Below are 14,669 nucleotides of genomic sequence, written 5' to 3'. Positions count from 1 at the left end.
CATACTATACACTATATTCCTCCACATTGTGAGAGATGTTCTTAGCCTCTGTCCACACTTGTTATGCTTATGGACAAAACTACAGAAATGATGTAAGAACCTGACAAAAGTCAGTAGGATCCATTCGGTGCCTTTGACGTCCATCATATGATTGATCCAGCACTGTGAAGTGTGAACAGAGCCTTATTGATACATGTGGCAGTATTGATACTAAATAGCTTTAAAATGCATTAAAAAAATTACAAATTGTACATGTGTAAAGGTGGCTGTAATGATATTCCCTGACGAATATGGACTCTATTTTTAAACAATCATATGGCAGGTTTCTGCGCCTCAAGCCCCCTCACGCCTTCCTACAGAATGGTTGTCACAGCAACACACAACACACTCCATAGACACAACACAGTCCGGAGCTCTGAATAAACCTAGTGCTGCCATTCAGTGTACACAAAGACAATTTGTAGCACCACCACCCAAACATACACATGCATCTTATATTGGATCCACAGAGCAAGCAGCAGCCAAGTCAGGGTTAAATGCCACATTACGGCATCCACTAGAAAAAAAAAAGGACACAAAGCCTCATTACATCCGCCTTGATCTGCTTTATTTCCTGGCTGAACTGATAACGCCTCTGTCTCCCTTGTGTTACCGTTATATCAACGTGCCGCACATCAAAAGCCCATGACTGATCATAGAGCATAGGAATCCGAGCCATACATACCTGGGATCATGCATACATATATGTGCTGCATCATGCAACATCATACACATATGCATACCAAGACAGATGAACAGGCCAGTGTTAAATAAACTGGCGTGGTATCTGGCATAGCATTGGCATCCTGGGTTCCCATCCGACTCGAGCAACATCTGCATGGAGTTGGCATGTTCTCCCTGTGTTCCTTATGGAATACTTGCAGCTTTTTTTGGTTAATTGGCTTCCTAAAAAAAATAGTCTCTAGTGTTCTGCCTTATATAATACAATTAAATTACAGAGGTCCCTTGGCACATGGTCCAATAGAAGTGTTTTCTCTGTACAGCGCTGCGGAATATGTTGGTGCAAAATTCTATATACATGTAGATTTGTTTCTATAAAACACATATGTATCCATTAAATCTAAATATTGTCATCCAGTATCCAGTATATAAATAATATACAGACCTGGTGTGTTCTCCTCCTTGGTTCACTTGTTATCCCCGAGCCTCCAGCTCGCTATTGTTCTCCAGTGCACGCTTGCAAGGATGTAGGTGCCAGGCTAAGACTAGGCACAAGTTTGCAGAGCACCATAGCTCGATCTCATTGTCTTCTTTCTTTGCGATGACAGCCCCTACCCCTATCCATCTTAAAGGGTGATCTTTACCCTTTAAGCATCTCCACCCCCCTCTTTTTTTTTTTTTTTTAATCTCCGCCCTCCAGCAGACACTTTAGGAAAGAAAAAGAAATGTGAATCGAGCAGCGCAGGGCTGTCTAATGCAAGCCGACCTCCAGCTGCAGTAGCAGCAGCAGCAGCTTCACTTCGTGACGTCAGCGCCCTCCCGTTCTATTTATATCCGCCCGATTGGATTTCATTCATGAAAAACAACGGACGTTCTATGCACGCGCGCCCGACTCCCACTGCGCGCCGGCGTAGCCGGTGCGCGCCCCCGGCGTAGTCCGCGCTGTACGTGCAGTTACACAGTGCTGCTTGCTTCTCAGCCTCCCGGGCACAATAACAACAGGGTGTACAGTAGGGGCCGCCAGGCCTCAGGCGCTTGTTGTCACTACACAGGAGTGACGTCAGTTTAATGACAGCTAGGACAGAGCAGCGCACATATTTGCAGTCTGCAAGCCGGCTGGCTGCATAAGCTAGCTGGATCTTGAGCAGCCGTGTGTCCAGGGTTTTCCCTTCCCCCTTCCCCTCAAGGAGGTTTTTTCATTCATTGGTGGCTTGGGGAGGGGGGCACAGCCGCCCACAGGCTTATCCAGGGCAGTGCTGGGCGGGGAAGTCCTCTTGGATCCCGGCCAGCATTGACAAAGCAAGCTTCTCCCCTGCTTGACCCTTGCCCTGCCTTCCAACCACATGCTATGGAGTCTGCACAGGAACAACAGCACCACCAGTGACTTGTAGGGCAGCTGCTACTCAAAGTAAGTCAGAAAGGGACAGCTTGGCTGGAGTCCTTGCTCCAGGAGAGCGGGGTTTCAGCCCAGGCCCCCCCCCCCCCCTCAGCAGACAGTGGGGCACATGGCTCGCCCAGTAAAGACAGCCAGGCCACCATCTCGGCTCTCCCCAAGCCCCCCTCCCACTCGCAGCAGGGCTAAAGCCCCCAAATATAGAGCAATCCGGGCCCGTAATGGGAGGGTGGTTAGAAGGAAACAAGGCCAGCCATCTGACTCTGCCTCAATAAGGGCACAGGCCCAAAAGGCCAGGCGGACCAAGGGCCTGGTAGGCCTTGGGGTCAGCACATGGCAGCCAACAGGAAGCCAGATGCAAATAGCTTCACCCCCTCCTAGCCTGTCCCAATGTAGTCCACCCTCCACACAGTTATATTTACCCCCACACTCCCAGGCCCAGTATTACAGGAACCCAAGGGAGGTGACTAGCTTGGGCCCAATAGCCAATGCTCTCCTGGAAAACTCGGTGATGGGGAGTTATTGTTGGGCAACAATGCCCCAATAATGTCCCATGCGCCTAGATGATCCAGAAAGACCACTAGGTCTTGCAACTCCCGGCGCCAGGCTGAAACAGCTATTAGGTCCAGCACCCCAACACATAACAGTAGGAGCCCCTGCCGCGGTCGGCATAGATCCCTCAGTAGATCATCCGCTGGGAGTCCCTTAAGTCAGCTTAGCATGAGGTCCCGAATGAAAGGCAGAAGGCGTCATCGTGGCTATAGCAGGGAGAGGTCAGAATCACACTCCTCTGACACATCCTCGAGGGATTCAGACATGGAAGGAAGGTCACATGGCCAGGTGGGATCCAAGAATCGGAGTATGGAGCCCGCAGCCACTCAGGAACCATCGGCAACAGGATCAACACTGCTGCAGCCACCCGCAGACAATGCACATCCAACCGTCATACCGACCGGTGAGTTGGCTTGTTCACAAGCATGGTCTACACAGACCTCAACTGGCATTGATGTCTTGGATATGTTTAAGGCTATACTAGCTAAGCTGGAGGGGAGGGCACCGCTTACAACTAGTGAGGCTACACCGCACCAGAATAATGACTTTGTGATACAGATGATGAAGGCAATCCTAGATAAGCTGGAAACTGCATCCCCCGCTCCTAAGTCTGCAACGGGTGTGGCTGCGCAGCTGCCAGAAAGTTGGTTATGGAATGATACATTTTTCTGTGGAGTGGCACCACTGGGCACGCACGTGCCAGGGGATGTGCGGGAAAAAATTATAAAAGGGGAATTCTTGGACATATGGTCGCTGATATCTCAGGACCAACCTACAGTGGATAAAGAGCGGGTGTACAGGAGAGGAGAGGACAAAAAACCCAGGGTGGCAAAGACTTTTAACAATTGGATACAGGCCTTTAGCACAATGTCATGTATACTTTGCCAGGCTAAGCCGGAAAAGGCACCTGAGCTGTTTGTGTATCAGAATATCATTCTCTCAGCATATAATGTGTATGGTGGTTCAACATGGTGGAGGTATGATGAGGAATTTCGGAGGCGCTTATCTCTGCGCCAAGAGGTAGGATGGGCCTCTAAAGCTACTGATGTATAGTTTCAAATAATGATGAACCCCAAGCTGGCAAGGAATCCCTTTCAGCCGGCAGCCGCTGCAGGAGCATGGTCGCCCGCAGCGGCGACTAACAAGACAGGCTCATGTTGGATGTATAATGAAAGGTACTGTAGATTCTATGCCTCCTGTCGTTTCAAACACGAATGCACCATCTGTGGGGGGGCCCATTCAGCCTTGTGATGCGCAAGAAGGTTTAAGTCCCCCAAAAGGGTGCAGTGTCAGCTGGAGGACACCGGTGATTGTAGAAAGGATGCGCCCCTGGCTCGACAGGTACCCAAGGAGGCGAGAGGCAGATATGCTCATTAATGGTTTCACGGTTGGTTTCTACATACCCCATTTTCAAAGTTCATCTATTATCCTAGCGGGCAATCTACGTTCAATTGAAAAGGACATGAGCACAGCACATGCAAAAATTGAGAAAGAGGTGGCTTTGGGCCGCGTGGCGGTCCCCTTTACTGAACCCCCATTTAAAAACCTGAGAGTGTCGCCACTGGGCCTGGTCCCCAAAAAAGGGGAGGGAAAATTCAGACTTATCCATCACCTATCCTTCCCACCTGGCGAATCAGTCAACGATGGTATCCCTAAGGAGGAAACAGCAGTGGCCTATGTATCCTTTGACAAGGCGGTCCCTGGTAGTGAGGGCGGGACGCGGCGCTCTGCTTGCAAAAGCAGACATAGAATCCGGCTCCTACCCGTACACCCAGAGTGTTTTCACTTGCTGGGTTGTCAGCTTGAAGGGAGTTTCTACTATGATATGTGCTTACCCATGGGGTGCTCCATCTCTTGCCGTTATTTTGAGGTTTTCAGTACTTTCCTAGAGTGGGTACTACGGCAGGAGTCAGGCTCCCCTTCGGTAATACATTACCTGGATGATTTTCTATTTGTCGGTCTTAAGAGCTCTCCACAATGCCTTTATCTACTCAACATGTTCCGTTTCCTTGCAGATAAGTTCAGAGTCCCTTTAGCCGGTGAAAAAATGGAGGGCCCAGTGTCGTGCCTCTCTTTCCTGGGAATCCTGATTGACACGGACAGGATGGTACTTCAGCTCCCACAGGACAAGCTCAACAGGTTGAAACAGGACATAGAGGTGTGCCTCAAAGCAAAGAAAGTTCCATTGGTCCAGTTGCAGTCGCTACTGGGGCAATTGACCTTTGCATGCAGAATATTTCCTATGGGCAGGGTTTTTTCCAGGCATTTGGCCATGGCCACCGCCGGAAAGAGAATGCCTCACCACTATGTACGTATAACCAAGGTCATACGGGATGATTTGAAAGTCTGGAAATCCTTTCTGACTGACTATACAGGTATATCATGCTTCCCAGAGAAGGAGTTGTCGAACGCGGACCTCCAGTTGTACACCGACACGGCCGGCTCAACAGGCTACGGTGCAGTGTTTGGCGAATGTTGGTCAGTGGCCCCATGGCCGCAGGGTTGGGTAACTGCTGGTGCAACAAAGAACATGACCCTGCTGGAGCTGTTCCCAATAGTGGTATCGCTGGAGCTATGGGCGCCAGCCATGATTAACAAACGCATTTTGTTTTGGTGTGACAATGAAAGTGTCGTACTGGCAATTAACCACTTGTCTTCCAGCTCCCTGCCAGTCCTAGCTCTGTTGAGGCACCTGGTATTACGTTGCCTGCAATTTAACATAGTGTTTAAAGCAAGACATGTTCCTTTCTCGTTTCCAGTGGGAGCGCTTCAGGGATTACCATCTGAAGGCGGAGTTGGAGGGCTTCCCGTACCCGCCCTTCCTATGGGACTTGGCGCTCCAATATTGACACGGCTACTGAAGGAGGCGATAACAGTTTCTACCTGGGCAGGCCACGAGAAATCGTGGAGAGTGGTTATCCTTAGGCAATGGATGCAGCAGGCTGCAGGGTTTTAACGTATGAGTATATCACTCGTTTGGCAGCAGCAGGGGTGTCTGCCGCAACCGCAGCAAGGCGCCTATCTGGCGTGGCATTTGGGTTAAAATTGTTAGGCCTCCCCGATGTAACTAAGGAGTTCCCATTTCAGCTGATACTAAAAGGGCTAAAAAAGGCCAGGAGTAAGAAGGATCACCGGCGGCCAGTATCATTCCTCCTATTGCGGCGCCTGGTGGAGGTTACTATAACTGTCTGCACAACACCATACGAAGCAGTCCTTATGTCCTGTGCCTTTGTTTTAGCCTTTTTTGGAGCACTGAGAATAGGGGAGCTAGTAGCAAAATCCCGGCGGGCAGCAACAGGTTTAGCAGCAGAGGACATAGTCATCCTCCCGGAATCACTTAGGCTTAAGGTCCGCCGATCCAAAACTGACATTTACGGTCAAGGGGCATGGTTATCAATAGCGAAGCTGAGTGGCCCATTGTGCCCGGTCAAAACGGTTAAGGCATATGCGGTATCCCGACCAGCCGCTACCCAGTTTTTAGTCCACAAGGATGGTTCCCCCTTAACAAGGTTCCAGTTTGAAACAGTGTTCAAGAAGTTTTTAAAAGCCACTGGGGTATCGCCAGCAGAATTTGGTACCCACTCCTGTCACATCGGGGCCGCGACGGCTGCCGATGCGGCAGGCCTGGCAGAAGAAGAGGTGAAACGCATAGCGAGATGGCGTTCCAATTGCTATAGGCGTTACGTCAGATCTGGTTTAATCATCAGTTAAATTTATATATATATATATATATATATATATATATATAAAAAGGGGAGGAGGGGGGACACCTAAAGTTGTTAATTGCATGATGCTTCGTTGTTTTTAACCCATATTGTTGTTCACAGGGACCCCCACCATGGTTTGGATTATCGGACACTCCTATGTCTTTTGGGCCGCAAAGCAAGCAGCAGTCCGGCCGATGGGCCTCCAGCTGGGTTTCAGAGATGTCCAGGTACGGTGGCTCGGAATACGGGGCATGAAGTGGGAACAAGTGTTCCCGGAGGTCCTCAACGCTAGCAGAGCCACCCAGGTCCCAGTGGTGTTAGTAATCCATGCAGGTGGCAACGACATGGTCTCCGTCCGGCGGCCAGAGCTGATTGCTAGGATGCGAGTGGATTTCTGCAGGTTCCCAACACTTTTCCCAGCCCTAGTCCCGGTATGGTCTGAGATGATTCCGAGGTCACAGTGGCCCGCACTTGAGAGAACAAGGAAAGCCCTCAACAGAGTGGTGTCACACCACATACAGACACTGGGCGGAGGAGTGGTCAGGCACTACCAGCTTGAAGGGGACAATCGGATGCTACTGCGAAAGGACGGTGTACACCTGAATGATATTGGGTTGGACATTTTTCTTTCGGGGATCCAAGATGGCATAGAAAGGGCGCTGTTCCTGCTTGGGGGGGGGGGGGGTCGTACCTCGTTGTAGGCTTACACCGAAATCCGGTGGCATATTAGCAGGACCTTGGCCCCCTTTCTCAGCAATGAAGAGAACCAGCGACGTGCCCCACCGGAGACAAATCCAACGCGTGCCCACCAGGAGGTGGGGCACTTGGGGGAACCCGCCACAACGTTCGCTGAGGAGGGGGGGTAACAGGGTTACTGCATATGATATATATATATACACCGTATATATGTAATAAAGCTGTGGCCGACCCCACCTATTCAAAGGTAACTTTGTCCGTATTTATGTGAAGAGCACACACAAAGGGGTTTGGTGGAGGGAAGGGGTTTTTGGTCCAGGAAAGTGCTCAAAATACGGCCGGTCATTCTTCACCTCCTCCTTCCCTCAGGACGGGACATGACAATAACAATGGTCAAGTTCCACAGCAGTAACTTGTTCCAGGAGAAAGGAATATAATATAGTAAAACTCCCCCCACCCCCCAAAAAAGTGCAAATTTGTTCTTTGAAAAGTGCACCATATCATATCCATATTATATAATATTTGTTCACACAGCATAAAAGTTGTAATATTACCGCCTCATGTTACAGGCGTGTTACATCATCCATGCAATGCCTAGACGGGTGAGAAGTGTCACAAGACTTTCCTCCAGCTAAATTTTCAAAAATGTTTGAACAATTGTTTTTCCTTTTGTCAGTAAAACCGGATCGACCGTTTGTGGAAAGGAATTAACGTTGTTACAAAATTGCATCATTGCAGCATAAATATATTTACAAATGTCATAAAGTGGCTTCAAAAAGAATAAAAGAGCATCAGGGTGTATATAATTATTTAGGACTTGCGCTAGGGTTTCACTGGCATGAAGAATTCTGCCATAGACTATAATGAGGTTCGCTGGGTTTTTGCCCGAAATGCAATCAGGACTTTTCTCTCTGCATATTGTAAGCTGAATGGAAGACACAATGCTAGTGTGACTGCTGCCTTAGACATATCAGGCAAACTCCTCACGGATGCCTATGCTTCCCCTTCTGTAGGGGCCACTATGGGGCATAATAGTGTGTGTATAGTGGCCACTATGGGGCACAATAAAGTGTGCAGGAATGCGATTTTTTATGTTGGGTGTGGGAGGTCAGGGGGCTGGGGGGTCCTATGTCAAATGTTCGCTTTGGGGCCCTGCCATTCCTTGTTACGCCACTGGCTGCATAGCTACATGTAGGCTGGACTCACACACAGCATTTAGTAGCATGTTTTATGACATCTTTTTACCCTTTTCGAATTGGTGGCATTACTTTCAATATGCGCTAGATATGAGATTTTTTTCCTGTTTTTTTTTTTTTTTTTTTTCCACATAAGGCTATGTTCACATCTGCATTGGGCTCTCTGCCGAGGGACCCGCACAACAGAGAGCCTTACCACTAAAATAGTGGTTACCACAGACACCATCGGACCCCATATACTATGGGTTCTGCCATATGTCTGTTGGGTGTCCGCCATTTTTATATTAGAACTGGTGGAGAGAAAATTCTTTTTCTCTCTGCCGATTTCTAGGTCAAAGTCTCCCGCAGATGTGAACCTAGCCTTAGCTTGGAAAAAAAAATGCTACAAATGTAACAAAGAAAAAACCTCCACCAAAAATCTAAAACAGTATGAAACATGGTTTGAAATGTGTAGACAAAAGAGACTTGTATCATGACGATAGGTTGACACCTACGTCCAGGTTTCTGTTCTTTGGGACTGGTTGGGGACCTGAAAAACAGAAACCCAATCTGCTTAAACGGTTACCCGCAGAAATCTATGGACCCCATAGATTATAATGGGGTGCGCCAGGTTTCCACCCTGTTTCTGCCGAAAGAATGACTTTTCTTTCTGCATTTTTCAAGCGGAATAGGGAACGGAATCCTCGAGTGCTCCTTGATGTGAACCTAGCCTTACCTCTATGGCAGTTTTCTGGTGTAGAGGGATGATATTGAAGCACCTGTTTGCACCAAACATGTTCCTCAAACCCACGATCTGCGTCTTGTCTACCAAATTCTGTTTACTGGGTGATTTAGGGTGCATTCACACTGAGTAAACGCTAGCTTATTTTGTAGAGTAAAATTACACTTGCCATTATCCCATTGACTTCAATGATATTTTTTTACAAGTGTAAAAAATACGCCTGTAAAAATACGCCTGTAAAATGTCATTGAAGTCAATGGGATAGCAAAATTTACAAGTGTAATTTTACTCTACAAAATAAGCTAGCGTTTACTCAGTGTGAATTCACCCTTAGGGTGCATTCAGACTACGTAACGCCGGGCGTGTATGAGAGCCGTACACGCCAGCATTACGGCAGACTGCCGAACACTTCCCATTCACTTCAATGGGAGCGCTCGTAACAGCGGCGTTTACGAGCGCTCCCATTGAAGTGAATGGGAAGTGTTCGGCAGTCTGCCGTAATGCCGGCGTGTACGGCTCTCATACACGCCCGGCGTTACGTAGTCTGAATGCACCCTTAGACTGGAAATCTATGTCACTCCCTACCTGGTTCAGATTTCCACTCTGGTTCTGGGATCTCACTGCCCCTGCACCAATTGGGCCATTTATTAAGACCGGTGCATGATACACCAGTCTTAATAAATATGCCCCGAAATACCTTTATCTTACACTTCATGTTACCAATCTACTGCATTATGCAGACTAAATCTCCCCCATAATGTGCACATGGCATGCAACAAATTCTTTGGTAACTGTTGACAGAACTGTTCACACTGCTGTGCAATTCCACCCTGAATCTGTTTCCCATTGTATTCAATATAAGGGGGAGGTTGAAGGGGGATGCTGACAGAATAAGTGATCTTGCCGCAGATTCAGTACTCCTATAACACAACCAAATATCCTCATGCCACCCTGCCAATGGAAATGAATGGAGTTGTTTTGTAACCCTGAGGATGCTACAACTGCAACGTCTAGTTGCAAAAATTATCAAGCACTGCTGAATTTTATTGCAACCTGAATTTGCAGACTCTGGACCCTGAGGCATTTGCATTGGTGAAGGAGGTATAGGGCTATGTAGTCTTATCCTTACTGCCAGGTGTCCCCACAGATAACCGCACAATGACCTTTTGTGACCTCCTGATTGTCCGATGCAAAGAGGTCATGCTGAAAAAAAATTAGCTGCATATAAATATACCCTAGGCCTAACAGGTATAGAAAAAAATGACACATGCAGTATTGGTTCATCCTCCCCCTATATGATGGTAAAAAAAATCTAAGACTTCCGGAGTTTCTAGAAATGCCCAAAGTGTTAGTTTCTTTCTAAGAATGAAATATACAACGATAATAAAAGTGATAAGAAGACATCCTGTCTAGGGCCGCACAGGAAATCAATTGGAACATAGTTAGAAATGCTCATATAAAGTTCAGATGCTGAAAAGAAGCTGAGATACAGGAAGGACTGAATGTCAGCGCTGAGTAATTCTAAGAATCCTTCAAATAAAGCAGAACATTTGTAGGTGTGCACCATTAACGGGGAGATCACATCAACACGCTTCTAATGGCAATGTCTTATTCCTTTAATCTCATCTAAAAGTGTGTTATTATCTCAGAAATTTGTGGCATAGCCATAAGATAAGTCAGAAATATCTTATGATAGACACAGGTCTCAACCTCCTAAGCAATAGAACATGGTGCCCTTTAAATGTGGGTGTCTTCAACTGGACCACCATTGTGTTAGAACCCACCAGACAGTCCGCTGGTACTTTGGTGGGCTGGTCCTACACTACCATGGCCTTCTGTAGCCTGACCAATTCTCTATAATGTGTGCCAAAGATTGGTAAATTCTATGACAAAGTGATTTTCTGGAACATGGATCGCATATTTTCTACTAAGGCTGGTTGCAGACGACTGTACTGCAACTGGCCTGCCGTGATTTAAAAGCACGGTCTGCACATGGGTGACATGAGATGTCCACATTTGCCGCCCGTGCATGGGCTGTGCTCCCGTGGCTCCTTTCATTAAATGAATAGGAGTCACAGAAGCAAGGTCCGCAAAATAGGACAAGAATAGGGCCTGTCCTGTCTGATGTGGCCCAGACTGTCGGCCCGCACATCAGATCACGATCGTGCGTACAGGCGCATAGAAAGGAATAATACATGGATAGCACACTAACCCACAGCATGGTCATCTGCAACCGGCCGTAGACTAACATACCTTCTATTAAAATCAGACTTGATAAATTTCCTCCTTTGAGTAAAGAAATATTCTCCCCTAGAAGTAATACTATTACCTACATACGATGATGGAACATGTCATTCTGGGACAAAAAAAATGACCTTCCGGGGGCAACACGGTGGCTCAGTGGTTAGCACTGCAGCCTTGCAGTGCTGCAGTCCTGGGTTCGAATCCCACCAGGAACAACATCTGCAAGAAGTTTGTATGTTCTCCCCATGTTTGCTTGGATTTCCTCCCATTCTATAAAGACATACTGATAGGGGGAAAAAAAAAGTACATTGTGATCCCTATATGGGGCTCATGATCTACATTAAAAAAATAAATAAAAAATGACCTTCCTATAATCTACATGACCCAGCTCCAGTCTTGTATTTGTATATAATACAGAGCACCATTCCCCACACTAATGTCTGCTAGTTCCTGTTGCCACCACTAGTGGTGCAGTTTCCATGGTCACATTCAGATAAATAAGAAGAGAGTTTTATAAGGATTGTTCGGTTTTAGGTTAAATGACAGAAGAGAGAACCGGACCACTAACAGTGGTTACACACGGAGCCCGACGGACCCCATTGACTATGGGGCGTTCCTGTTATTCCTAGAAATGTATGATATGTATCAGTATATTTGGTGTGTCTGTATACATTGTAACACAATCCAATTATTGCTTTCAATTCCAGACTGTGTAGTAAGAATGAGAAAATGGTCACACCCAGTTGGCAATTTAGTTATACATTTCCAGGAGGAATAATAAAGGAACAGGGCCACATAGAGTTATAAGAAGAGACGCTTCAGAATGACTATTTCCTTAAGGAATAAAATTATTTTTATAAAATATGTCAGAATAGGATACGAATCCTCTGTAAACTTTATTAACTATTTCATATTTGTTACTATGTATTTTATGTACTATCTGTTACACAGATTACGTCCTATGTGGGGAAGCAGGCAGCCAGGATTCTTAAAGCAGAGGAAAAGTGGTCTGCAATGAAAAAAAACAAACAGCAAACTCGACACAGCTTTTGCATTTCTAAGCACAAAGGGGAAGCCTAAGGTTCTGTGCTGACAACAGGAAATCCTTTGACTTATTACATCAAGGATTTCCTGCAGTGAAGTGGAGCCCTCCTTCAGATCTTCTGTGTCTTTCATCCATGACATCTTCAGTGTAACTAGTATAGGGGTACCCGCATTCCCTCACGCTGGTCTAACTGAAGTGGTTGATGCAGTTTATCGGGACCATACATACCACCACATGGAAATAAAGAGGGAAATGCAGATTTTATTCAATGTTGGGGACACAAAAAAAAAAAATAATAGCATGCTTAATCAGATGTGGCGTATCTGACCTAGTTTTTCTTCCCCTACAAGCACAGAGAAATATGCTCCCTTATTGCATATTGTATTATCATGTGGAAACTAGATCAAATTTTGCAGTGGCTTAGGCCGTGTACACATCCATGTCCATTGTTCATCTACGATAACAGTCCATTTTTATCATTTGCCGTCTGAGATCTTGGTTGAAAAACAAAACAAAACAAAAGAATCATTTTGGAGGCCAAACCACAGGAATTCCAGGGCTCTAGCTTCTGTTTTCAATCATCGCTTTAAGATTTCTATGACTACCAAACAAGCTCTGTTTGGGTCTGCATAACCTGTGAAAACCTTAAGATGCAGACCCTATTACAGATCTGTCTCATCTTCCAATTAAGAGTTTAGGTGGGTTATTTAACCCCTTAGCGACCCTTAGCGTAACTGTACGTCATGGGTCGCATGGGGATGTATAGAGCGAGCTCACACGCTGAGCTCGCTCCATACACGGCAGATGCCGGCTGTATCATACAGCCAGGACCTGCCAATAACAGCAGCGGTCGGTGCCCGAGCCGATCGCTGCTGTTAACCCTTTACACACTGCGGTCAAACGCGACCGCAGCGTGTAAACAGCACAGGCGGCATGGGCGCCGCCATGTTTCCCCGATCGCCGCCCTCCTGAACGTCACAAGAGGGCGGTGATCGGTTGCTATGACAGCCGGAAGCCTATTGAAGGCTTCCAGGCTTGTCTCTGCACGAGATCTATTAGACGATACCAGAGGCATCGTCTAATAGAAGTGCTGGGATTCTGCTATTCACTGCAGTACTGTAGTATTGCAGTGAATAGTATGAGCGATCAGACCCCCTAGGTTTCAAGGTACCTAAGGGGTCTGATCATAAATGTAACAGAAGAAAAAAAAAAGTTTTTAAAAGTATTAAAAAAATAAAAAAAATATAAAAGTTCAAATCACCCCCCTTTCCCTAGATTAGCTATAAAAGTAATTAAAGGACATTAAACATAAACATATTAGGTATCCCCGCGCTCCAAAATGCCCGAACTATTAGAATATTAAAACATTTATCCCGTACTGCGAACGGCGTAGCGGCAAAAAAAATAAAAACAGCCAAAAAGCGTTTTTTTCAACACTTTGCCTCCTATAAAAAATTGAATAAAAAGTGATCAAACCATCAGATCTTTCCCCAAATGGTATCAATAGAAACGTCATCTTGTCCCGCATAAAAAGACACCACAACCAGCTCCATACATGGAAATATGAAAAAGTTACAGGTGTTAGAACATGATGACACAAATTTTTTTTTCTCTTTTGCAAAGTTTATCATTTTTTTAAAAGTATCAAAACATTTCAAATACTATATAAATTTGGTATCACCGCGTTTGTACTGACACGTAGAACACAGGTAACATGTCATTTGTACCAAACAGTGAACGCTGTAAAAATTAAACCCATAAGAAAATGGCGCAAATGCATTTTTTCTCCAATTGCACCTCATTCTGAATTTTTTTCCAGCTTCCCAGTACATTGCACAGCATATTGAATGATGCCATTACAAAGTACAATTTGTCCCGCAAACAATAAGCCATCATGTGACTCTGTGAACTGAAAAATGAAAAAGTTATGGCTCTTGAAATGTGAGGAGGGAAAAACGAAAATGCGAAACCAAAAAATGGTCTGGTCCTTAAGGGGTTAATCCTTGCTGGAGTACAGTCATGTGCCTGTGATTGTCTAGTGCAGTTGGGCTCTTACATTACTAGAGAAGACTTATTTCCTACTGATCCTTGGTTTTGACTTCTGGCTTTGCTGTCATGGTTAGTTTCCTAATTTGGATTTGGTCGTGACTTCTTGGAGTTGACTTTGGCTTAGACTCTGACTTTCCACTAATACTCGTATTTGGCTTCTCCTTACACTCCTGGTATGACCTCAGCTTGTTGATTACTCTTAGTCCTCCTAAGGTAACTGATATCATTCTCTATATCTGCAAGTACATCTGTTGTCTTATATATGTCTTGGCTTACCAACCTGGATCCCAAGTCCATCCTGTCTGATAATAGGTAGCAGTTTACGTGCAGATTTCATCCCTAATCT

At 46.0% G+C, this 14,669-nt stretch overlaps 2 protein-coding genes across 3 annotated transcripts in view; one reads left to right on the top strand and one right to left on the bottom strand.

The window, feature by feature from the left end:
- Nucleotides 1-14,669, bottom strand: part of RHOBTB1 (Rho related BTB domain containing 1) — a 67,025-nt gene that overhangs the window by 26,626 nt on the left and 25,730 nt on the right. The window contains exon 1 of one of the 2 annotated variants that reach the window (XM_075257508.1): nt 1,166-1,452. The exons of the other annotated variant lie outside the window; for it this stretch is intronic. The gene's annotated coding sequence lies outside the window, so the exon portion shown is untranslated. Of the gene's footprint in view, nt 1-1,165; nt 1,453-14,669 lie in introns of those variants that run through there. 2 annotated transcript variants of the gene reach the window in all.
- On the top strand, nt 2,214-7,073 carry LOC142183146 (uncharacterized). The gene is made up of 2 exons (XM_075258091.1): nt 2,214-3,068; nt 6,493-7,073. Exons 1-2 carry the CDS (start codon nt 2,834-2,836, stop codon nt 7,071-7,073), a joined length of 816 nt encoding a protein of 271 aa, XP_075114192.1. The 5' UTR covers nt 2,214-2,833.

This window comes from Leptodactylus fuscus, chromosome 10 (assembly GCF_031893055.1).
Source record: "Leptodactylus fuscus isolate aLepFus1 chromosome 10, aLepFus1.hap2, whole genome shotgun sequence".
NCBI classification, from domain to species: domain Eukaryota; kingdom Metazoa; phylum Chordata; class Amphibia; order Anura; family Leptodactylidae; genus Leptodactylus; species Leptodactylus fuscus.
The sequence above is the reverse complement of the archived record's forward strand: the minus strand, read 5'-3'. Positions and strand labels throughout refer to the sequence as shown.

Bases quoted from the DNA above. Each gene is read 5' to 3' on its own strand.
- LOC142183146 (XM_075258091.1), top strand. From the start codon at position 2,834: ATGAGGTCCCGAATGAAAGGCAGAAGGCGTCATCGTGGCTATAGCAGG. The intron at 3,069-6,492 runs GTGAGTTGGCTT...TGTTGTTCACAG, and splicing joins TCCAACCGTCATACCGACCG to GGACCCCCACCATGGTTTGG.